Below are 22,514 nucleotides of genomic sequence, written 5' to 3' on the forward strand. Positions count from 1 at the left end.
AGTACAAAACTATAAAGTAAAAGATATACTTAGCCTGCAAATTCCATTTCTACTCCCCAGATTTAATACTTGTCACCTTTGGTGTGTATTCCACCACACTTTTTTTTTTTAAAGATTGATTTATTTATGCATACAAGAACTGTGGTACAAGCCAGAGGTGCGGGGGAGTGAGAGGATTCACCAGAGACAGAGTGGGGAACAGAACAGGCAGATTGACTGAAATACAGTGCTGAGGGGGGCAGTGGGAGAGACAGGAGCTGTCTGCTGCACCATGTGGGTAGCTCCCTGGCTGGGGATTGAACTCCTGCTGCAGATAGCTTCATAGGTTGCGCCTTAACCCCCCGCGACACCAGGGAAGCCCCACACTTTTTTTTTTAAGATTTATTTATTTATGCATACAAGAACTGGGGTATAGGCCAGAGGTGGAAGCTAAGAGGATTCACCAGAAACAGAATGGGGAACAGAACAGGTGGATTGCCTGAAATACACTGCTGAGGGGAGCAGAGGGTAATACAGGAGAGGTCTGTTGCGCCATGTGGGTGAGTTCCCTGGTCAGGGATTGAACTCATGCAGCAGTGACTGCTGATAGCTTCATGGTGCTGAGATGTACCCCTTGCGCCACCAAAGAGGCCCCCTGACACTTTTTCTATGCATATAAAAATGTATAGAGGGGGTCTCCCTGGTGGCACAAGGGGTTAAGGCGCAACCTATGAATCTATCTGCAACCACTGCAGCATGAGTTCTATCCCCGGCCAGGGAGCTACCCATATGGCACAGCAGACTCTCCTGTTTCACCCACTGCTTCCCTTAGCAGTGTTTCAGTTAATCTGCCTATTATGCTCTCCATTCTGTCTCTGATAAATCCTCTCACTGCCCCCAGCACCTCTGGCCTACACCCCAGCTCTTGTATGCATGAACAAATAAATAAATAAAATCTTTTTAAAAATAATTATAATTTCAGAGAGCTATAAGTTCTATCAGAAAATAAATGATGAATTGGAGAATGTAAAAGCTAAGAGGAGGAGGGCTTCCCCGGTGGCGCAGCGGTTGAGCGCTGGGTTGCAAAGCTGCCTGCGGCCTCTGCCGTACCGGTTCGATCCCTGGCTGCTCCCCGGCCACTGGAGGAGGGTCCCACATGGCGCGCAGACCTCTCCTGCCGCCCGCTGCTCCCCTCAGCAGTGTACTTCGGTCCTTCTGCCTGCTCTGCTCCCTGCTCTGGCTCTGGTGAATTCTCTCACCCTCCCGCGCTTCTGACTGTACCCAGTGCATGTATAAACAAACAAATAAATAAATAAATAAATAAAACATGCCTCTTAAAAAAAAAAAAATTAAAAAAAAAAAAAAAAGCTAAGAGGAAAGAATTTCGTATGGTGTGATGACATAAGGCCTCTGAAAAGGACATATTTAAGTAAGACTTGAATTACAATGAAGACCTAGTCATACAGAGAGCATTTTGTTGTTAAAAACAACCAGTGCAAAGGTTCTGAAGAGCTCAGAAGCAGATTCTCCAGCCCCAATCAAACTTTTTAAGATTTATTTATTTATGCATACAAGAACTGGGGTACAGGCCAAAGGTGTGGGGGGTGAGAGGATTCACCAGAGACAGAGTGGGAAACAGAACAGGCAGACTGACCCAAGTACATTGCTGAAGGAAGTAGCAGGCAAATCAGGAGAGGTCTGCTGCGCCATGAGGGTTGCTCCCTGGCTGGCAGGGGATCAAACTCACCTTGCAGAGGCTGTGGACAATTTCTTAGGTTGCATCTTAACCCTTGCACCACCAGGGAGGCCCCCCAGTCAAACTTTTAAGTGACTTCAGACCTGGAGGATAGCTGGACCTTGTGAGAGATCCTGAGTGAGAACGACCAACTAAGCCACTGCTAGATTCCTGACCCTCAGATATTAAATGAGATAATAAAAAATTGTTATTTTAAAATGCTAAATTTGCACACCTGAAACTTTTTTTAAGACTTATTTTTTTTATTTATGCATATAAGAACTAGGGTGTAGGGGCCTCCCTGATGGTGCAAGGGGTTAAGCACAGCACTATGATGCTATCTACAGCCTCTGCAGCACCAGTTTGATCCCCCAGCTGGCCAAGAAGCTAACCACATAGCTCAGCAGACCTCTCCTATCTCACCCGCTGGTCCCCTCAGCAGTGTATTTCAGTAGATCCGCCTGTTCGGTTCCCCACTCTGTCTCTGAGGAATCCTCTCACTCGCCTGCACCTCTGTCCTGTACCCCAGTTCTTGTATGCATAAATAAATCTTTAAAAAAAAAAAAGTAGGGTATAGACTGAAGGTACAGGAGAGGGGTGAGAGGATTCACCAAAGACAGAGTGGAGACTAGAACTGGCAGATTGACTGAAATACACTGCTAAGGGTGTAACAGGGTGGTGCCCAGGAAAAGGGGAGGTTCCAGGTTCCTTGCCCCACCCAAAGGAGGGTAGAGCTGAGCAAGCAAGAGAGGAAGCTGGAGAGGAAACTGAGGAAGGGAGGAAGATGGATGGAGAGCAAGAAAGAGACCTGAAGGAGTTACATGGAGCAGACAGATATGTGAAGAAATTGCGCTTGCTTCTTTGTCTGGAATGGTTGAGACAGATGTGAGAGACCCCCGTGAGGAGGTTAACAATGGTAGCTTTTATCTTGATTTTGCTCTTTTCCTCCCAGACTTGTTTGACTGTTTCTGACCCTGTTCTATGGGTCCCCAACAGAAGGTACTTTGGGCTTGTGGCAGGCTTTTGGACTTTGCTTTGGGCCAATCCTGTCTGGCTGGACTTATACCCATGAGGGGATGGGTAACTTGGGGTGCTTGATTTAGAAACTACATTCTTTGTCTTGTCTGTGTTGTTCACTAATTGTGTTAAAGTTCCTTTCCATTAAAGGCCTTGTATGTTTTGTCTTGATGCGGTGGATGGCAGAACCTATTTAGAGTGGGCAGGTTTGGGGGTTCTGGCGTGCCCCTCTCCCTGCCCTGTAATAAGGGGAGCAGTACTGAGACAGGAGAGGTCTGCTGTGCCATGTGGGTTAGCTCCCTGGCTGGGGATAGAACTCAGGCAGCAGTGGCTGGTGATATCTTGATAGCACAAGACTTAACCCCTGCACCACCAGGGAAACCAATAAATTTGCACACCTGAAACTTTTATAATGTTATGCAGTGTTAAATAAAAATTTTTAAACAAAAATTAAGTAAAATGCTAACTTCGAGGCCAACTTGTTAAGTGGTAATAATACCCCCAGATTGCAGTTTTCTTTCCGGGAAACTGCAGCCCTTCACAAAATAAAATCTCCCTTTTAGTCTTTTATTTGTAGCCTTAACAACCCACATTTGAAGAATGTTTTACAGTCCACAATTTGGTGTCACATACCAATGCATCCTTGCAGCATTCCTAGAAGAATTAGAAAAATGGGGAATGATCCCCTACCACTGAGAAAGAAAATGAGGTTAAATAAGGGTTAAACCACTTGCCTAAGGGCACACAGCCAGTAGGTTGTTTTCTTGAGTCCTTAGTTCCAAGATATTAAATAATAGCTTAGGGAAAGAGATGAATGAGTGGGTTTCACCCAGTTGGTGGGAATGCTCTGGAAGGCAGGGACTCTTTTAGAAGAAAACTTATTGGCAGGCCTAAGAGTTGCCTGAGGAACTTTGCAGATTTCTAGATGCTCTCCTGCTCCAGATTTGAGTTCCTCCTTCTAAGGGTGGGGTCTTCGCCTTTTTATCAGGTCCTGGGAGTTACTTAAACTCTTTGAGAAGTTAACTATGTTAGCAGAGAAAGGAATGTTGATGGTAAAAGGTGATGATGATGGCGAATGGACAAGAAGGAAGGGAAGACCTCCCTGGTGGCACAGGGGTTAAAGTCTCAGTTATCAAGATATAGCCAGCAACTGTGGCAGGAGATCGATCCCCAGCCAAGGAGCTGACTCACATGGAGCAGCTGCTACTGCTCCTCTCAGCAGTGTATTTCAGTGGATCCGCCTGTTCTGCTCCCCACTCTCTCTCTGGTGAATCCTTTCCCACCGGCACCTCTGGCCTACACCCCAGTTCTTGTATGCATAAATAAATTAATCTTTAAAACAAAAGAAGCGAGGGCCCTTCTTTTTTGTGATGGGCCTGGGGAAGATAAATCCTCTATGAATTCTTTTAATGGGCCTCCCTGGTGGTGTTAGGGGGAAATGATGTCCTGAGTTAATCCCATGCAGGCTTTGTGGACCCCACCCCCACTCCAGACTAAAGCCATCAAGACATTGGGAAAGACAAATCCCATCACCACCAAAGGGAGGGTGGCTGGGACCTGAGGGTGGAGTTGGGCAGCCAGGTTGGATATAAAAACCAAACACGTGGGCCTTGGGGTCTCTCTGGCTCGTGATTGTTCGCCTCCTGGCTTCACTGCTCCTGGCTGGCGGCCAACTCTGAGAGCGCCATTTTGGGATTCCTGATCGGTGGATTGGGTAGAACTCATTTAAAACTTTGTCTCCCACTTTTCTCCCAGAGCTGTACATTTCCTCATTTCCCCTTCCCTTGTAAATAAACCTTTTATTAACCTTTCACGTGTGCCTGCAGTAGAGCATTGATAAGTCCTTTTAAGCGCGCGGGTGAGGACCCACAGTCAGGCACCCCGTTTTGTATCGGGGTTGCTCTACAACAGTGGCACAAGGGGTTAGGCACAGCACTGTGAAGCTATCCACAGCCTCTTCGGGTCAAGTTCGAGAGTTTGACTTCTATCCCAGGCTGGCCGGGGAGCTACCCACATGGCACAGCAGACTGCTCCCCTCAGCAGTGTATTTCAGTCAGTCTGCCTGTTCTGTTCCCAACTCTGTCTCTGGTGAATCCTTTCACCCCCCCATACCTCTGCCCGTACACCGGTTCTTGCATGCATAAGTAAATAAATAAATCTTTTTTTAAAAAAAGAATTCTTATAATCATTTTATGGAAGTTATAGGACACACATTAGGTTCCAAATACCCTGGACATAGCCCAGCCAGGAACACAACCATAAACAAGACATGGAGCATTTACTATCTGGTTGGAAAAAGATTCACCCTTCAGGGGCCTCCCTGGTGGTGAAAGGGGTTAAGAAGCAACCTATGAAGCTATCTGCAGCCACTGCAGCACGAGTGAGTTCAGTCCCAGCCAGGGAGCTACCCACATGGCGCAGCAGACCTCTCCTGTCTTGCCTGCTGCTCCCCTCAGCAGTGTATTTCAGTAAATCTGCCAGTTCTGCCCCCTCCACTGTCTCTGGTGAATCCTCTTATCCTATCCCCTGCACCTCTGGCCTGTATCCCAGTTGTTCTTTGCAAAAATAATAAAATCTTTTTTAAAAATGGTTAATTTATGTTATGATTTTATCTCAAAAAGATAAAAAAAGACCTAGAGTTCTGAGTGCTTGTATTAATCTGCGCAAATCGGCTCAGACTGCCACCTGGACACAGTCGTTAAAGACCTTTGCAGAAACTCACAGCTTCCCTGCCATATCCCACGTCTACTTGATAGGTGTCTGTGATTTTGCTGCCCAATCTTGCCTGCACCACAATTTCCAGAGCTGTTTTGAAGATGTTCTCTTCTTCCCCAGACCTGGTCCATATTATAAGGCATGAGAAAGAGCACTAGGTCAAATACTTGTTAACTCTGTAAGTTTGGACAAATCTCTTCACCTCCCCAAGCCGGGTTTCCTCAAAGAGCCAAAGCTACTTACCTTAATTATCCATTCAATAGTATTGTGGGGGCCTCCCTGGTGGCACAGGGGTTAAAGACACAGTGCTATCAAGCTATGGCTAGCCACTGCAACATGAGTTCACTCCCAGGCCAGGGAGCTAACCCACATGGTGCAGCAGACCTCTCCTGTCTTGCCTGCTGCTCCCCTCAGCAGTGTATTTCAGTAGATCTGCCTGTTTTCTCTCTGGTGAGTCCTCTCACTGCCCCCCACACCTCTGGCCTATACCCCAGTTCTTGTATGCATAAATAAACACACTTTTAAAAAAACCAGTAAGGCCTCCCTGGTGGTGCAGGTGGTTTAGTGAAGCACTGTGAAGCTGTCCACAGCCTCTGCAGGGTTCGATCTTGGCCTGCTGGTGAGACTCCCACATGGAGTGACAGACCTCTCCTGTCTTGCCCGCTGCTCCCCTCATCATTTGTATTTCGTCAGTCTGCCTGTTCTGTTTCCCACTCTGTCTCTGGTGAATCCTCTCACCCTCCCACACATCTGGCCTGTACTCCCTTCTTGTATAAATAAATAAATTGTAAAAAACAAAACCAGTATTGTGATGGTAATTCCTAAAGGAAACATGGTCACTGGTCACTAGCTCTGCTTAGTGGAAGTGGGAGGAGGAACTTCCCCAAGGAGGTGAACTGAGGTTTGAAGGAGACATTAACTAGGCATTTAGGCAAAGAAGAGGAAGTATATATTACAGATGCGTTCAAATTTATTAACTTCCCTGAATCTCAGTTTTCTTGCTTCTTCATTGATGATAATAGAAACTTCTTCCAAAGGACCTCAGGAAAAGTAAATGAGATCTCAGATGTGAAACACCGAGCACCCAGCATCTGGCCTATAGCGTATGCTCAACAAATGCTAATTTTCTTCTTACTTGTCTTCACCTTGCATTACATGTGTAATCTAGGAGAAGGGAACCTCAGATTCAGAGATGGCAAAGGCCCCTCTGGGATGGGTAGTAATAATCCCTTTGTCCACCCAGGTGATTGGTGATCACCAGGGAATCTGACCAAACTAGTTGTTTGGAATGAGTGGCCTTAGGGGTAGGTAGTCACAGGATTGGGGGAAGGCAGATTCATGGACAGTCCAGTGAAAGGGGTCAAGACAGGTATTCCCTCTCCTCTATGCTGTTGTTAATCCTGCAGTCAATCCAGCCCCTACTGACATTCTTGAAATAACAGATAACCTCAAGGAAAGTGGCTAATACATAGTCAGTAGACTACAGACTACATGGTGGCATTGGGCTAGGTAACCCAGCATGCTGAGTCTCCTCTGAGACTTGCACCAAGATGTAATTACAGAGGGTAAAGCTCAAACTAAGAGGGGGACGTGGTTGGTCTCAGGTTAGTTAGGGGCAAAGCTGGAATTCAAACCCAGGTATCCAAAGTGCCAGGCCTATTGCTTAGGTTCCCTTTACTCCCTCTAATGCTGATCACTGTCTTGGGAATTGAGAGGAAAAGGTGCACACTGACAGGGGGTGCTGCCAAGGGAAAACTAGAGTGAATGTGGGATTGCAAAGCAGTCCTCTGCCCCCCACTCTGGGGGTGGAGCGCTCCACAAAGAGGTTGGGAATGCTGGAGTAATGGGTGGCCATGTACACAACTCCCCTCCCCCACACTCTTACACCTGGGGGTGGGTCCCCATCCTTTGCAGGACCCTTTTTGCAACCCTGACTCTGCATCTTCCCATCATTTTGTGCTCCCTCAGCAAAAGTTAAGATGGAGAAAAGGGGTCTCATAAACACTTCAGTCTCTACATCTGTAATTCTCCCCCAACTAATCAAGCCAGCTGTGCAGACTTTGGGCCAGAGTGAGGGAACCTTCCCAACCAAACCCCTCCTAAGTAACAAAGGGAAGAAGGAAGCCCCTACCGGGTGGTCTGGGCTACCTGCTCTAGGGAGGGGACAACAGCCCTTGTCCCCAGCCTCCTCCCCTGGAGCCTACCCAGAAGCATAAGGAAAAGAAGTTAGAAGCTGGGGACCCCCCCCAAGAAGGGAGGGGGCCAGCTTGCTTTTCCAGACGGCTCCACTCCCCTTCCTTCTCCCTGCTAATAGGTATTTCCTGTTTATGAGCTGCTAAGGCTGGGCTTTTGGGAAGGGATAGAGAGGGCCCCTGCCCCCCTTCTCGGGGCTGGGTTGGGGAGTCCTTGAGGAGTGCCTGAAGGTCGGGAGGACGCAGTGTTCTCTGAGGACCTAGTGTTGCTTACAGTGACCATCCAGGTCGACTCCCACGTCCCGTCCCCCAGACCACGACCTCAACCCTTATAGATAGTGGGCATTTAAGTGGTCTGCTTTCTGTTCTCCCCTTCTGCCTGGTCTCCGAGGCCCTCAAAGGAGAGCAGCTTTCAGGCTGGGTGGCGGGAGGGTCAGACTGGATGGAAAAAGGGGGAAGGGAGCAGTGAAGTGTCTTGACCGATGAGTCAGAGCCTGCAAGGGGGAATGATGGCCTGCGGATACCCCCTTCCCCAGTCCAGCCAGGCCCTTATTCCGACGCTCCCTCCCCCAAGCAAAACGCAGATCCCAGACCCTTAGGCGGGGGAGGGCGGGGACCCCACATAATTAACCCTTTTAGGTCTAGTCCCAACAGGTTTAGCAGGCACGGGAAGAGTGATTAATTTAGGGAGGGGTGAGTTGAGGGGTTGCAACAAGAATTAGGGTAGTACTTCTTTTCCCCAGCCTAGTTGGGGCGTGAGCCCGCAGCAAGGGGCTTCCTAAACGTGGGCTCTCAGCACAGAGAGCCAGGGGGGTCGGCCGTCCCTTTCTCTCCGGAGCGCGGCCGGGGGTGGAGAGAGCTACACCTCACAGCCCACCCTAGCTCCGCCTCCCCCAGTCCGGGCTCCCGCTCCGGCTAATCGACGCTCCCAGCTCGGCGGCGCCGGGAGAACCGGCCCCGAGCGCGCGGCTCGCCCTCCCCCCGGGGTCTCGGCCCCCGGCTCCCGTCGCCTTTTTAGAAGCTGCGTCACACGCTGGCCATTCCCTGACCGCCGCCGGCCCCTCGCCGCCCGCCCGCCGCGCGGCGCACGCACGTCGCCGCTCGCGACGCGCTCGCCCGGGTCACTTTGACACGGCTCTCCCCTCCCACTCGCAGGCGATTAGCATATTAATAAAGCCCGGCCCAGCCCGGCAGGAGCCGGAGAGCGGGCGCCGCGGAGCCAGCGCGAGGAGCGAGCTGAGGGGGCGCGGGGGGAGAGGGGGCGCGCGGCGGCGCCGGCGGCGGGGAGGGGGCGGGAGCGCACAGACACGCACACGCACACGCGCACACGCGGACACCCGCGCCGGGGACGCACACCCGCGCGCACACACGCAGAGCCGCTCGCTGCCCGCCTGGCTTCCTTCCTGTCTGCTCGGCGCCTGACAGGCCCCTCGCTGCAGCCAGGGGCGCCCGCACCGGGCCGAGGCCGGGCCGGGCCGGCGGCGAGGGCAGCAGGGGCCGCGGGCGGCGGCTGCGGCTCATGCCCGGCCTGTCCCCGCGCGGGGCGGGCACCGTGACTCGGCTGGGCCCCCAGCGGCGGGCGATGTGAAGATGTCAGTGGGCTGTGCCTGTCCTGGTGAGTAGAGCGCGGCACCCGGCCCCTCCCTCTCTAGCCCTCCCCGCAGATACCTCACCCCTTGTTTGGGTAGTACTGGGGGGGGGGCGTCGTCGATGGCCTGGCGGAGGTCGGGGGCTGTAGGGGCCATGAGGGGCCTCAGTCTGAGGGTTTTCCCCAACTGTGTAAATGCGTAGCAGCCCAGAGGCCGCGAAGGGGGGGTGTGCTGGGGTTCGCGTATGTTTTGGGGGGGGAGGCTAGTTGGGAAAGGTTGGGGGGGCTGAAATTCCCAGAATTCCAGGGTGTTAGCCAATCAGAAGTGACTCTGGACTTTTGACCCCCCCCTCAGGTCATCATAGAGTTGTGATTGGATGGTTTGGGGTGCCCCCCCCTTATCTGCTGCCTGTTCCCTCTTAAATATCCTGTGACACCTCCCTCCGGGTTGTTTCTGAGGACCGTGTTTGCGGGGGGGGGGGGGGGGCAGGGATTGCTTGGGGCCCATCTTGCCCCCCTCCAAATTTTTCTGCCTGTTGCCAGGGAAGGTTGGCCCTCCTGTGGGACTGGAGATACTCCTGGGGGGGGCGCAGATAATTGGGCCCTTGGGTCTGGCATCTCCACCCTAGTGGGAGGGGGAATGTGGCAACTTGGAAATGAAGTGATTTGTGAGAGTTGAGTTGAGGGGATCAAGGTTTGACCCTCAGTGAGAACTTCAGCTCCGAGCCCTACCTCCCCCAAACAGGCATCAGCTCTTGCCAGTGACAGCCTAGGTCTGAGTTCTTTTCTGGGGAGGCGGAAGCCTCTACCTCACTGCCAGGAGGAGTACCAGGTGTCCAGAGAGGTCTTCTCTGAAGAAGGGCCTTAACACTGCATATCCCCAAGTCCAGGACCCTGGATCCTGCAGTTGTTTGTAGAACCCCTGGAGTTCCTTTTCTTCTGAAAGTGGGTGTCCTGAATCTCGTCTGGTTTGGAATTTTTGCCCTGTTCTAGATAGCCTGTTCTCTGGAGACCCATACCCCACAACTGGACCTCCGCCCCCTTCAAATGGGCACAAAATCCCCAAGGGAAGCCACTGTCAGCTTCCTTGAAAATCATGTGACACAGGCCAAGCTGGGCTGGGCACACACTTAAAGTACCTACTGAGACTGATGTTTAAGGGGCATGGGGCTCAGAGAGAGGTTAGTGGAGCCTGAGTATTCTGGAATATCTGGGTGTGGGAACCCCTGGCTCCTGCTGCAGGGTGGGGAGAAGAGGAGGGGAAAGAATTTGCCAAGCTGGAATCCTGCCTGGTCCCATCATTCCTCCTCCTAGCTTGGTGTGCACATTTGTGTGTGTAGTTTCTCCTTTATAACTAACTGCCCCATGCTGAGTACCCTGTTCAGATCCAGCCATGCTCTGAGTCCACCCCATGGCGCTGATCCTCCATTACCCCGTGGAGCAGAGCAGAAACTAAGGTTCTGAATAAGCTAGAGGGCTGAGTCTTACCTTTTGATTCTTGGTTTCTACGAATAGTGGGTAGGAGGTGGGTATGGAGGGATTGTCAGGCTGGAGGTAGATGAAAGATTGGCCCTTAAGTTGCACCAGGGAGCCTGGGCCAGTGGAGAAGAGAGGAAGTTTCCCCCTCAGTCACTATGGGAGCGGCGTGGGGACAGGAAAAGGACCCATGACCAGGGGTGTGTGTGGGGGGCGCAACTTTAATCAGTGCCCCGGAAGGCATGTTCCTTTTGTGTGTCTGGTGGCCTGGTTGCCCATGAGGGGGCAAACGATGCCTAAGTGTGGGGAGTCTTTTTCTCCGTGAATGTGAAGAATTTGTGGATTGATACCATACCACAGACATGGACAGAGGTTAGACTTCAAGGAGAACCACATGGGGAGGGACTTGAGAGTGGCCTGGGGGTGGGGAATGGTAGGAGTTGGAGTGAGGGAGGCTTGTGTAAGTGGCTGGGAGCACATGAGTGAACACAAGGGTCTCCTGGCAGCGTGTACAGTTGACGCCCAGAGACCACCCCCCAACCTTGAGCGGCCCTGGGGTGGGGGCCCCAGGCACCCTGGCAGGCTGCCTGCCTGCTGCCTGCTGCCTGTCTGAGTCTCTCCTTTGTGCTCTGCTGTCTCCCGGCTCCTCCTCCCCCAGCCCAGCAGAGACAGCACATGCCCCACACATGTGACTGAGGGAAGCCAGAGCACACGCAGACCCATACACATGCACACGCGGAAGGAAACACCACAAGATACACACGTAAATGCACACCCAGCTCCCATAGTGCTCCTCTGGTGGGGAATCGCTTCTCGGGCTTTGCTCTGGAGCAAGGAAGACCTCTGCGAAAGGGCATCACCCTGGGCAGGTTGCTGAGGGGGCCAGGACCTGGCTGGGGCAGCATGTGGCTCAGAAGGGTTAAGGCAGGGAGGAGTAGGGGGAGGGGAAGAGGCAGCAGTGGTGGCGGCTGGGAGCCAGGAGAGGAGGATGGCAGAGCGCCAGGCCAACGGGAGGCCGGGCACAGACAAAGGAAGGGGGGCAGGCACACTGGAGGCCTGGGTCAGGGAGCCCCAGGGGCCGGGCAGGGGGCAATACTGGTACCTTATCCCGTGGGCTGAGGCAGGCTGCTGCCCTTCAGTGTTCCCACCTTCAGGAGGGGTACTTCCTTTTTCTTTCCCTTATCACCTTTGTCATTCTTTGCTGCTCCCTGCTCTCCCCTACACCCCCAACTTTAGGGTCTTCTAACTCAGACTTGCTCTGCTTAACTGGACCGCAGTCCCTGAGCAATTGGGGAAATTAAGTCAGAACTGAGAAGTGCATTCTTGCTAGAGAAGGGCGTCTGGGAGCAGGCCATTTTGAATGCTATGTCAGAGTTTTGATACCTCTTGGTACTTAAACACTTCTACCCAAAATTTGAAGAGACAGACTGTGTGCAGGTTTTTGAGCTCTGTGCTGGGGGCAGAAGCCAGAGCACACTCCCCTCCCCCTCCCCTAAGTAGACAGTCATTGGGGCAGGAGTAGCCTCTCCTCAGAGGAGAAAGGGAATAGGATTGGCTGCAGTGCCCCAGGGCTGGGCATCTATTGAGTTGTCTAGGGACCCTGTGTCACTGAGATCTGTTCCAGTTAGGGTAATATTTGACCCAGTGTGTTGTATGGATCTCCTCAAGTACTGCCTATGAATGCACTTTGGAAAGTTTAAAGGCATAAAACAAATGACGGGAATCGCCGTCAGTAGGGGAGGAGTGTGGTTAATTCTAAAATTGGGCTGTAAATTTGGGGGTCATTGGGAACTGCTCAAGTCCTGGTGGTAGGCAGTGTGTTGCAGGCTGAATGTCATGGATTTCAATGTGTTTGTGAAGCTGGGGTGTATCACATGACCAAGCTGTCATGGAGAATGCTGCTCGTTTCAGGCAGGGTGGTTTATGGGTAAGACTCTGGGTAGCAAATGGTCAGGCTGTGTATGTCACAGGTTCAGGGAATATATGCTGTTTTGCTGTGTTTACTAGGTTCAGGGCTCATGCATGTCACAGGTCCCAGTGGGTATGGAATTCAGGGTCTGACATAGATTGTGTGTATGTGTGTGTATGTGTGTGTGTCTGTCTGTCTGTCCTCAGTTTGGGTTTATTTAGGGATTAAGGTATGTTACAGGTTGAAGTGTGTATCAGGTACTGATTTCTCTTAAAGTGGGATGTTATTTATGTGTGGCGGTTGGTCCTAGAACAAGGTGTGATATTATTACAGTCAACTGGTGTGTATGCCATGAGAAATCCTGTTGTGGACTGTTTGTAAATATGATGGGGGGGGCACAGAGAATAGGGAGCAAAGACTCAAGTTGCATAGAAGTTAATCTGTGAGCCCTTACCCACCCCCTATCCCTTCTCCCCCGCCCCCCAATCCCTTCTTCCCCTCAGGGTTAGTGTGTCTCTCTCTTGTATATAGGCCCGACCCCAGTAACCACATACCTTTTTCCCTGGGATGGGGGAGGATTAAGCAGCAACTAGACCTCTTCAGGGAGCCCTTGGATGGACAAAACCCTTCCCCCGCTCTGACAGCCCCTCTTTGCCCATCACCCACGTGTCTCTCCAGTGGTGGTGGCGGGGAAGGGAGCTTCTGCTTAGACCTGTATAAGACAGGCCTTAGAACTTAACTGGGCTGGGGACTGGGAGCCTGGAGTGTCCCCCTCTACCTCCAGTGTGTTTACAGACTGAAGTCAGAGTGTTCTCTGTCTAAAACAACCCCCTGGAGCCTCCCCTCAGCTGCTCTGGGATTTTTACCAGGGGCTGAGCCCAGGGTGTCTGCCTAGGCTGGCCTTCACCCTGACAGATCCACAGGGGTGAGGAGATGTGGGGTAGGTTTGGGAGGTGGTTTGAAGATATGGGAGAGTCTCCCAAGGAGAGCCTCTTCCTGCATCCCTGCCTGTGGTTTTGGCTCCCCTGTTTACCCTTGAGCACCACACCTGGGGCTGGGGGCGTTCCAAGTCCTGGCCCCCACAGGTCTCCCCTCTCTCCCGGCCTCACGAACCGGATCTGTTGTGTCTCCATCTCTCAGTCCCCTGTCTCTCCCTGTCTCTGTCTCTCTTTTGTTTTTCTCAGCAGCCCTCCCAGCCTGCCTGCCGCTCTCCCTCCCTCCCTCTCCCTCTTCCTCTTTCCTCGCAGGGAGGGGGCGGGGCCGGTGGGGGCAGCTCCACCCTCCGCCCGCCCTGGGGCCTCATTCTGAGAGAGGCTCGGAGAGAGCGAGCGGGGAGGGAGAGAAAGGGAGAAAAGGAAGGGAGCCGGCGGGCGCTGCGTGTGTCTGTGTGTGTGCGCGCGCGTGTGTGAGTGAGTGTGAGTGCCGGGCCCTGCCTCTCCCGGTGCCCAGCAGAGGAGCCCGGTGGCCTGGGGAGGGCGGGCGGGCTGCTTGGAGGCAGAGGCAGCAAGAGGCGGCGGCGGGGAGAGCCGAGGAGGAGGAGGAGAGAGGAAAGAGCGGAGCAGCCATTGTTGAGGGAAACCTTGCAAACAAAGAAGGCTCCGGACTCCCCGCGGCCCCCCGCCCCCCAGGCCGGCCCCCTGGCCCCAGGCCCCCGGCCCAGTGGCCTTTGTAACTTTCCCCCGGGGCTGTGGCCGCCGCGGGGCGGGCGCAGGCGGTGCGTGTGAGTCTTTGTGCGGCCGGCAGAGTGGGGCTTTCAGCCAGGCCTGCCTGTCCCACTTGGGACATGAGCGGCTGAAGTTGCCCCCCCCAAGTCCTCAACCCTGCCAGGGCCCCTCTGGGCATCCAGCTGCTCCCCACATCTCTCCTGGCCCCCTCAGTTCTCCCAGGTAAGTCTGAGCACCCTGCAAGTCTGTTGGGGGTGGGTGGAATGTCCTGGGCCTGGTTCAGGCCTGGTATGATGGCTGCGGAGAGGTGCCCTAGCTCAGAGGCCCGAGCGCCCCGGCCTGCTGACCTATGATCTTCCCCCAGAGGGAGGGGCCTTGCCCTCTGGTCAGGCTGGTTACCATGGAAATGCCCAGCTGGAGGTGTGCCCCTCCACCCTAGGATGCAGCTTCATCCTGAGAAACTTTACTAGTTCTGGGCTCTTCCTCTAGTCTTGCCCTTCCGAAGGACTCCGATTGCTAAAGGTGGGAGGGGGCCTCTGTCTGCCTCCAGGACTGGATGATACGTCTTTTCACCCCCACCCCCACCTTGCTCCCTCTACCCCTGCTGCTGGGGACGACAGCAACAGGGACAGATGGTCTGGGTGATGTTCCCTCCCCTTCTCTTTTCACTCCTGAGCCCTTGGGCTGGGGCTACTGGGAGTTGCTATGGCTCTGGAGAGATGCTCAGTTTGTTTGCGTCCATTCACTGGAGATGTAAGTAGAGGTCCCAGAGCTTTGGACTTTCGCTCCTCAGAACAGCCCCAGGCTGTGTTCTGAGAGGAATGGAAGCTCTGAAACTTTTTTTCAGAATGAGAGTAGAACCCAGGTGTCCTGCTGCGCCCTTCTTTTTTAGAGTCCTGAACTGACACATTCTTTGAAGGACCCTTGGTGTGTGTGTGGGGGGAACAGGGGCAGTGATACTTTTGAGGAAAGGATTGGCCTCCTTAGGATGAGAGCCAGGTCTGATAATCCAGATTCTTGGGTTTGTTGCCTAAGCCTGGCATCTTGGGCTGTGTGAGCTTTGGCTTCCTATGTCACCTTAGCCTACCTTGTCTGGGGAGTGGGCAGACTTGGGGACTGGGTGGGACTGTCTCTTTACTGAGGGCACAGGCTGCTCATTCAGTCCAGACTGGCGTGTCAAGTCTGTGCTGCTCTGGGAACATGTGGACATGGCCTGTGAGAGCTCATGCATGGGGTGAGGGCCTGTTGTGGGCACCCTGATCCTGCCTGGGGCTGCTGGGTTCCAACCCTTGGCAGGCATGTTGGGGCGAGCTGAGGGTGGAAGCCTGCTAGGCAGGATGAGACACACGCGTGTGCAGGCACACACAGGCTCTGACTCTTGGCACCTTCAGGGACTGTGTAGTATAGGCCCCTCTGGGACCCTCCTTTTGCCCAAATTGTGAGGAGTGGGCCCTAGGGAGAGAATTAAATGACACATGTTGGCACAGGGTCTTCCTTTGTCTCTTCCCTTAAGGAACAAAATAGATTTTGTATGTAAATAGGGGAGGGGGCTCAGATACAGCCAAACCATTACTCTCCTAAATACAAGCAAGTTTTGGGGACCTGAGGAAGCAAATATAAATGGGGTCAGTACCTTTGGAGCTGTGACTCCGTTTCCCCTTCCTGGCAGGGAAGGGGAAAATAGACTTGTGGGGATACCTGGCTTATACCTAACTATGACTGTAGCTCTTCTTCCAGTCACAAAGAAGTACACCAGGAACTGCGCTGTGGAGTGAGGTGGGAGAAGGCACACATACCCGCATGCGTAGATACACACAGGCAGAGACCTCTGTCTAGTGTCCACTTGCCTCCTAGACTGAGCCCCCTGGCCCCTGGGCTCCTTCTCAGGCTTCCTACTTTCTACTTGTAAGTAGAGTGGGATCCAGTGGAGGCCTGTGTACCTCCCTTACCCTCTGCAGGTCTCAGAAATGAGTGAGGTTTGGGGTTTCTGATTTGGAGACAATACTGTACCCTCGGTGGGTGTGGGGGAGGGGGTTGAGCTGATAAGGGGGATGGCCGTTGTTGGGGGAGGCTAAAGGCACAACTGGTTATCTAGTGGGCGGCACTCACCCCCCTTTATCTTTCTATCCCCTGCCTACCCTCCTTGGACCCTGGGAGTGGAGGAGGGGCAGGGACTTGGCAAAACCCCCTTTTTCTCCTCCTATACCTTGGTTTCCAGAGGGCAACAGAGAGCTAGAAATTGTAGGACATAGGCATCAGAAGATCTGGGCTCAAGCCCTAGCTCTGCCAGTTAGCTAGTTCTATGATTTTGGCAAGTCCCCTTGAGCTTTCAGTTACCCTAGCTGGACACAAAAATGGGAATGCTATGACTGACCCTGCCACGTCACAAGGTGGTGACAATTACACAAAATGACATGGATGAAAAGGAGTTTATCACAATTAAATTCTGGGGTTTGGATATTTATTTATTCTGTGGTATTGACGTATTGACATTTTTTCCAAACTTCACTTCCTCTTCTATCATGCAAGTCTCAGCCACAGGAAGAAATGGGATTCTAGGTATTAGGACTGAGTACTTTTAGTTTCTCAATAATACAAGATTGGAGCCAGATTTAGAAACGGAGATAGACACTTCCTAGGTCATTCTCTTCCCCTGCTCTACTCCCTGGGCTCCGTAAGACGGGATCCCAGTCTAGCTGGCTATTAGGAAAGCCTCCCAAGAGGGCCTCAAGGAACCCCTTCTTCCTTTCCTTTCTAGGTTGTTCCTCAAAGTCATTCAAGCTGTACTCGCCGAAGGAGCCCCCGAACGGCAACGCCTTCCCCCCCTTCCATCCCGGCACCATGCTAGATCGGGATGTGGGGTGAGTCTCATGTCCTCTTCCCATCCCTTCTCCAGATGGGATGGGATCCTGTTGGAAAAAGGGAGGGAGTGGTACCCTCTGATAATTCCTGTCTTCCACCACCATTCTCATAGCCTCTTCCCTTACACAGCCCGACTCCCATGTACCCGCCTACATATCTGGAGCCTGGGATTGGGTAAGTGGAGTCCAGGGGGGAGGAAGGTGCTTTCCATTATATGAGTGAAGGCAGAAGCTTGGGGGGGAGGGGGCGGAGGGGCTCTGCTTCTACTGAGCTCCCTCCCTCACTTCCCCCAGGAGGCATACACCATATGGCAACCAAACTGACTACAGAATATTTGAGCTTAACAAACGGCTTCAAAACTGGACAGAGGTATGGCCAGGCCAAGGGGCTTGGAGGGGAGGTCCATCTGGGCACCCCTGTAGGATGTCTTCAGGCATATTTATAACCATCCCTGTGCTCCCTAGGAGTGTGACAATCTCTGGTGGGATGCTTTCACAACTGAGTTCTTTGAGGATGATGCCATGTTAACCATTACTTTCTGCCTGGAGGATGGACCAAAGAGATACAGTGAGTGACTTCTGGGGGTCCTGTGAATTCTGCTGTGAGAGTATATACCTACCATGTCCTAAGATCTGGGAATGGGTATTTGTCCTAGGGAATCTGGCTTGGTAGGGCTGGCATCTGCCTGAACCCTTTTGAATCCTTCTGATCTGAAGAATTTGTCTAATCTCTACAGCCATTGGCCGGACCCTGATCCCACGCTACTTTCGCAGCATCTTTGAGGGGGGTGCTACGGAGCTGTACTATGTACTTAAGCACCCCAAGGAGGCATTCCACAGCAACTTTGTGTCTCTCGACTGTGACCAGGGCAGCATGGTGACCCAGCATGGCAAACCCATGTTCACCCAGGTCAGCAACCCAACTGGATGTGGAATGCTGAAGCACTGGATTTGCTTCCCCTTCTTGCTCCCAAAATGTACTCTGCTCTTCCCCGGGGAGCATAATGGGAAATGGCAAATGAGAAGGGAGGGCAGGCATGCTTTCACATTCATAAACATTTATTGAGTTTTCCGGGCCCCAGGGGTACATCAGTGAACAGGAGCTTGCCCTCATAGAGCTTATAGCAGATGAGAGTGTCACTACCTACATGAGGAGAGGCTGACAATCTATTAAGCATTTCTGGTGTGTGTGTGAGAGAGACAGACAGACAGATAGATAGGTATGTGAGGGGCTAGTCTGTCAGTTTTGCACCCAGATTTTTGTGCAGGTGGCAGAAGTATGTGTGATGGGATAGTTATGAGCATGTAAGGGGAATTGTAGCAGGCACACTTTCAGGTATGTTGGGGAGGGGCAGAGTTGTAACAAGCTTGTCTTCAGGTGTGTGTGGAGGGCCGGTTATACCTGGAATTCATGTTCGATGACATGATGCGGATAAAGACGTGGCACTTCAGCATCCGGCAGCACCGGGAACTCATCCCCCGCAGCATCCTTGCCATGCATGTGAGTTGTGGGCAGATCCAAGACCTAGAGTGAGCCAGTGGGAAGGGTGGAAAAAAGTATCCCTTTCCTGAGACTTTAGACAGAGGCTTAGCTTTCTCCTTCTGAAGACTGGGTCTAATAATAGCCTGTCTTTTCTCAAGAATGTCATGATGTGGGTCTCCCTGGTGGTGCAGGGGTTAAAAGCACTATCATGCTGTTGCCAGCTATTGCCTAGCATGAGTTCGCTCTCAGGCCAGGGAGCTAACCCACGTGGTATAGCAGACCTCTCCGGTCTCTCCCGCTGATTCCCTCAGCAGTGTATTTCAGTCAATCCACCTGTTCTGTTCCCCACTCTGTTTGTGGTGAATTCTCACCCCCTGCACCTCTGGCCTACATCCCAGTTCTTGTAAGAATAAATAAATCAAAATAAATCTTAAAAAAAAAAAAGTCATGGGCCTCCCCTGGTAGCGCAGGTGGTTGAGCGCCGCACTGTGAAGCTGTCCGCAGCCTCTGCAGCGCCGGTTCGATCCCGGCCGGCCAGCGAGGGTCCCACATGGCGAAGCAGACCTCTCCTGTCTCTCCGGCTGCTCCCCGCAGCAGTGTATTTCGTCAGTCTGTCTGTTCTGTTCCCCGCTCTGTCTCTGGTGAATCCTCTCACCCTCCCACACCTCTGACCTATATCCCGGTTCTTGTATAAATAAATAAATAAATCTTTTTAAAAAAAAAAAATCATTACGCTTGGGTGATAGGACAGGTGAGCAGATTCAACCCAGTTGCTGGTATTCTTACCTTTCTCCCCTTCTAGGCCCAGGACCCCCAGATGTTGGATCAGCTCTCCAAAAACATCACCCGGTGTGGGCTGTCCAATTCCACTCTCAACTACCTCCGAGTGAGTCTTCAGCCACTCAGTTTCTACCCCATCCCATTGGTCTAAGCTCCACATCTCTCTCCTGACAAGCCACCTCCTGGTCTACCCCTAGCTCTGTGTGATACTCGAGCCCATGCAGGAGCTCATGTCCCGCCACAAGACCTACAGCCTCAGCCCCCGTGACTGCCTCAAGACCTGCCTTTTTCAGAAGTGGCAGCGCATGGTAGCGCCCCCCGGTGAGTGCCTTTCACCTGCTCTTACAGCCATCTGATGCGGTATCTCTCTCTCCTATGAGAAGTCCTTCTTCGCTTTCGGGTCTGCAAGATTGGGATCAGGGTAGGGTCAGGTTCTTTAGGAGCCAGAATGGGGAACAAGGGTCCTAGGGTTCTGCCCCCCACCTGAGTCTCCTTTCCCTGGCATAGCGGAGCCCGCACGGCAGCAGCCCAGCAAACGGCGGAAACGGAAGATGTCAGGGGGCAGCACCATGAGCTCGGGGGGTGGCAACACCAACAACAGCAACAGCAAGAAGAAAAGCCCAGCCAGCACCTTCGCCCTCTCCAGCCAGGTACCTGTAAGCATCTCGGCTTTCTTCTCTCTTCTGGGCTGCCCCACTGCTGCCCCCGACCCTTGACCCTGTCCCAGCCTGAGCTCACTAGCAGGCATAGAAGCAAAGAGATTTTCCCAGTGTATTCTGCAGCATGGGCTGACTCCTGTCACTGATGAGAGTCCTTGTCAGTCACATGCATGGCTGTGATCACACAGACTCAGACACGTGACAAGGTAGGATATATAAGTGACAGAGATAGCCATGAGAACATACAGACGGACAGGACAGACAGCTTGTAGACACCAGCCCGTCAGAGACATGCACTCACACTGATAGAGGAACACACAGACTTGAATATGTGCAAATCTAGAGTACATGCATATGCACTTGCACACACGTGTCCCCTTTGTGTTTTTGATTGCTCCTTCTCTTTACATGTGGACAAAGTTTAGGAGCCCCCTAAAATTTAGGGGAGATAGGACTAGAGAGAGCTAGGGGAATAGATGGACTTCTCCCAGAATCTAGTGCATATGGGTTAAAGACTACAGTCCTTCAGTGGGAAGAATTCCAGGGGCTAAGAGTGTCAGAGGAGTTGGGATTTTTAATTTGGGTATAAGGAGGGGTTGGGGGTGTTGAGTTACCTGGGTGGGTATTGGGGCTCTGGGGGTATCTGCCGCCCAGGGCTGGGCGAGCCCCTGCCCCGATTATGTTTGGGGACCTCCGCCACTCTCAGGATGTGATGGTGGTGGGGGAGCCCACCCTGATGGGCGGGGAGTTCGGGGACGAGGACGAGAGGCTCATCACCCGGCTGGAGAACACCCAGTTTGACGCGGCCAACGGCATTGACGACGAGGACAGCTTTAACAACTCCCCTGCCCTGGGCGCCAACAGCCCCTGGAACAGCAAGCCTCCATCCAGCCAAGAGAGCAAATCAGAGAACCCCACGTCACAGGCCTCCCAATAGAGGCCTCACCACGGCCACCCAGCGCTCTGCCTGCCTGCCCCACCCCTCGCAGCCCCAGGGAGCAGAAGACAGAATGAAGAGACTGAGCATCTATCTATAGTGGGCAGCCTCCATCTACCCACTTCAGGGAGGAACTGGACTCTCTGGGGGCAGGTGCCAAGATTTGCCCCCCAGTGGCCCTGGGCTGGGCCTGGCCTCTGCAGAGCCTTTTGGGGGAAGGGGTTACTCATGTGGATGCCTATGTGGACCCTGGTCCTCTGAGAAGTGTCCTGGCCGCCCCCCAGGGCATTTGCCTCCATCTTCCCAGGTTCTGGGTTCTCCATCCTCCTGACTCCACCCCCTTCCAGCCTGGGGTTGTCTATACCCACAGCCCTTAGGGACTTAAGGTATGGGGCTTGGTTGAGTGCCCCTCCCTCAAACCTTCCCCCTAGGTGGCTGGTAGTAGAGGGGTAAAGCTCTGGGCTTCTCCCTTCTGCCACCTATCCCAGCTCCAAGTTTTTAAAAAAATAATATTATTAAAAATGTAAGTTAAAAAAAACATGTCCCCCCTTTGCCCCTTATTAAAAGTCCAGCTACCTCCCTAATTGGCAGATGTGGGGGGGGGGTGTCTTAGGGCCCAGGTGGAGGGGAGAATGGGAGGGCAGGGGTTATACATACAATTTTATACAGTTTGAGAGCTTCAGACCAAGGAGACACTTTGCCATCTCTTTCCTTTTCCTCTGGGGAGACAAGCTGGGGATGGTATCCCGTGGGGTAGAGGGCAATTGATGACCTTCCCTTGATGACAGCCCCTTGCCGTTGTCTCTGTCTCCCCCATTCTCCAGAACTCTGGCCTGCCCTCCTAGTGCTTGTGACTCCCTCTTGTCCCAGCCCCCAACACCCTTCTCTCCATGGTGTGTATATTCTCTCCTAGAGCAGCTGTCCTGGATAGGGGGAGGGGAAGGCTCTTTCCCTTAGGGAGTATGGAAGGAAGGGAACAGCCATTGTTTGTCACTGTGTTTTTTGTTTTGTTTAGGTTGGGCAGGCATGGGATGGGGAGGGTTTCATCCACTCTCTCCAGTACTCTTCCTCCAGCCACTCAAACTGCACATCTGTCCCCCCTCTTCCTCACCCCTTCCTCAGTGGCAGGCATGGAGCCCCTGAGGATGCCCCAGCTCTAAGCCCACCAGGGAGCAATAAGGCCTCTGTCCTCCAGCTGAATTAGTCTTCATCTCCCATTATCCTTCCCTTTCCTAGAAGGGAGGGAGTGACAACCAGGATCCTCAGCTCCATTTCACAGTTGGACCCACGGAGGCACCAAGCCCAGGGTGATGCTAAGAGCAGGGTCCCATGTATCTGGGCCCAGCTCTGTGGTTTCGCTGCCTTTTCCTGTGGTCAGTTCCAGAAGTGTTAGCACCACCTCTCCCCACCCTTCCTTCTGGATTCTGGGGTTCCTCTGTGCCCTGTTTCCTCCACTCCAGCTACCACTGTTAGAAGGGGATTGTGTCAGGAGCTGAGGGAAGGGGTGGGAAAGATGGAT

At 52.9% G+C, this 22,514-nt stretch overlaps 1 protein-coding gene across 3 annotated transcripts; it reads left to right on the plus strand.

The window, feature by feature from the left end:
• Positions 1-9,157: 9,157 nt before the first annotated feature.
• LDB1 (LIM domain binding 1) lies at positions 9,158-21,533 on the plus strand. 3 transcript variants are annotated; one of them, XM_037495950.2, is made up of 11 exons: positions 9,158-9,253; positions 17,034-17,136; positions 17,267-17,311; positions 17,431-17,506; positions 17,602-17,704; positions 17,874-18,046; positions 18,515-18,637; positions 19,422-19,505; positions 19,597-19,720; positions 19,907-20,049; positions 20,765-21,533. In XM_037495950.2, the coding sequence occupies exons 1-11, from the start codon at positions 9,229-9,231 to the stop codon at positions 20,993-20,995; spliced, it is 1,230 nt and encodes a 409-aa protein (XP_037351847.1). In that variant the 5' UTR covers positions 9,158-9,228; the 3' UTR covers positions 20,996-21,533. The 3 variants fall into 3 exon arrangements, with proteins under 3 accessions (XP_037351847.1, XP_037351845.1, XP_037351846.1); XM_037495948.2 differs by having other exon boundaries at positions 9,181-9,253; positions 19,907-20,055; XM_037495949.2 differs by lacking the exon at positions 9,158-9,253 and adding an exon at positions 14,424-14,497 and having other exon boundaries at positions 19,907-20,055.
• The last annotated feature ends 981 nt before the right edge of the window (positions 21,534-22,514 follow it).

This window comes from Talpa occidentalis, unplaced genomic scaffold, assembly GCF_014898055.3.
Source record: "Talpa occidentalis isolate TD23 unplaced genomic scaffold, MPIMG_talOcc4v2.1 talOcc4.8, whole genome shotgun sequence".
In the NCBI taxonomy this organism is placed as follows: domain Eukaryota; kingdom Metazoa; phylum Chordata; class Mammalia; order Eulipotyphla; family Talpidae; genus Talpa; species Talpa occidentalis.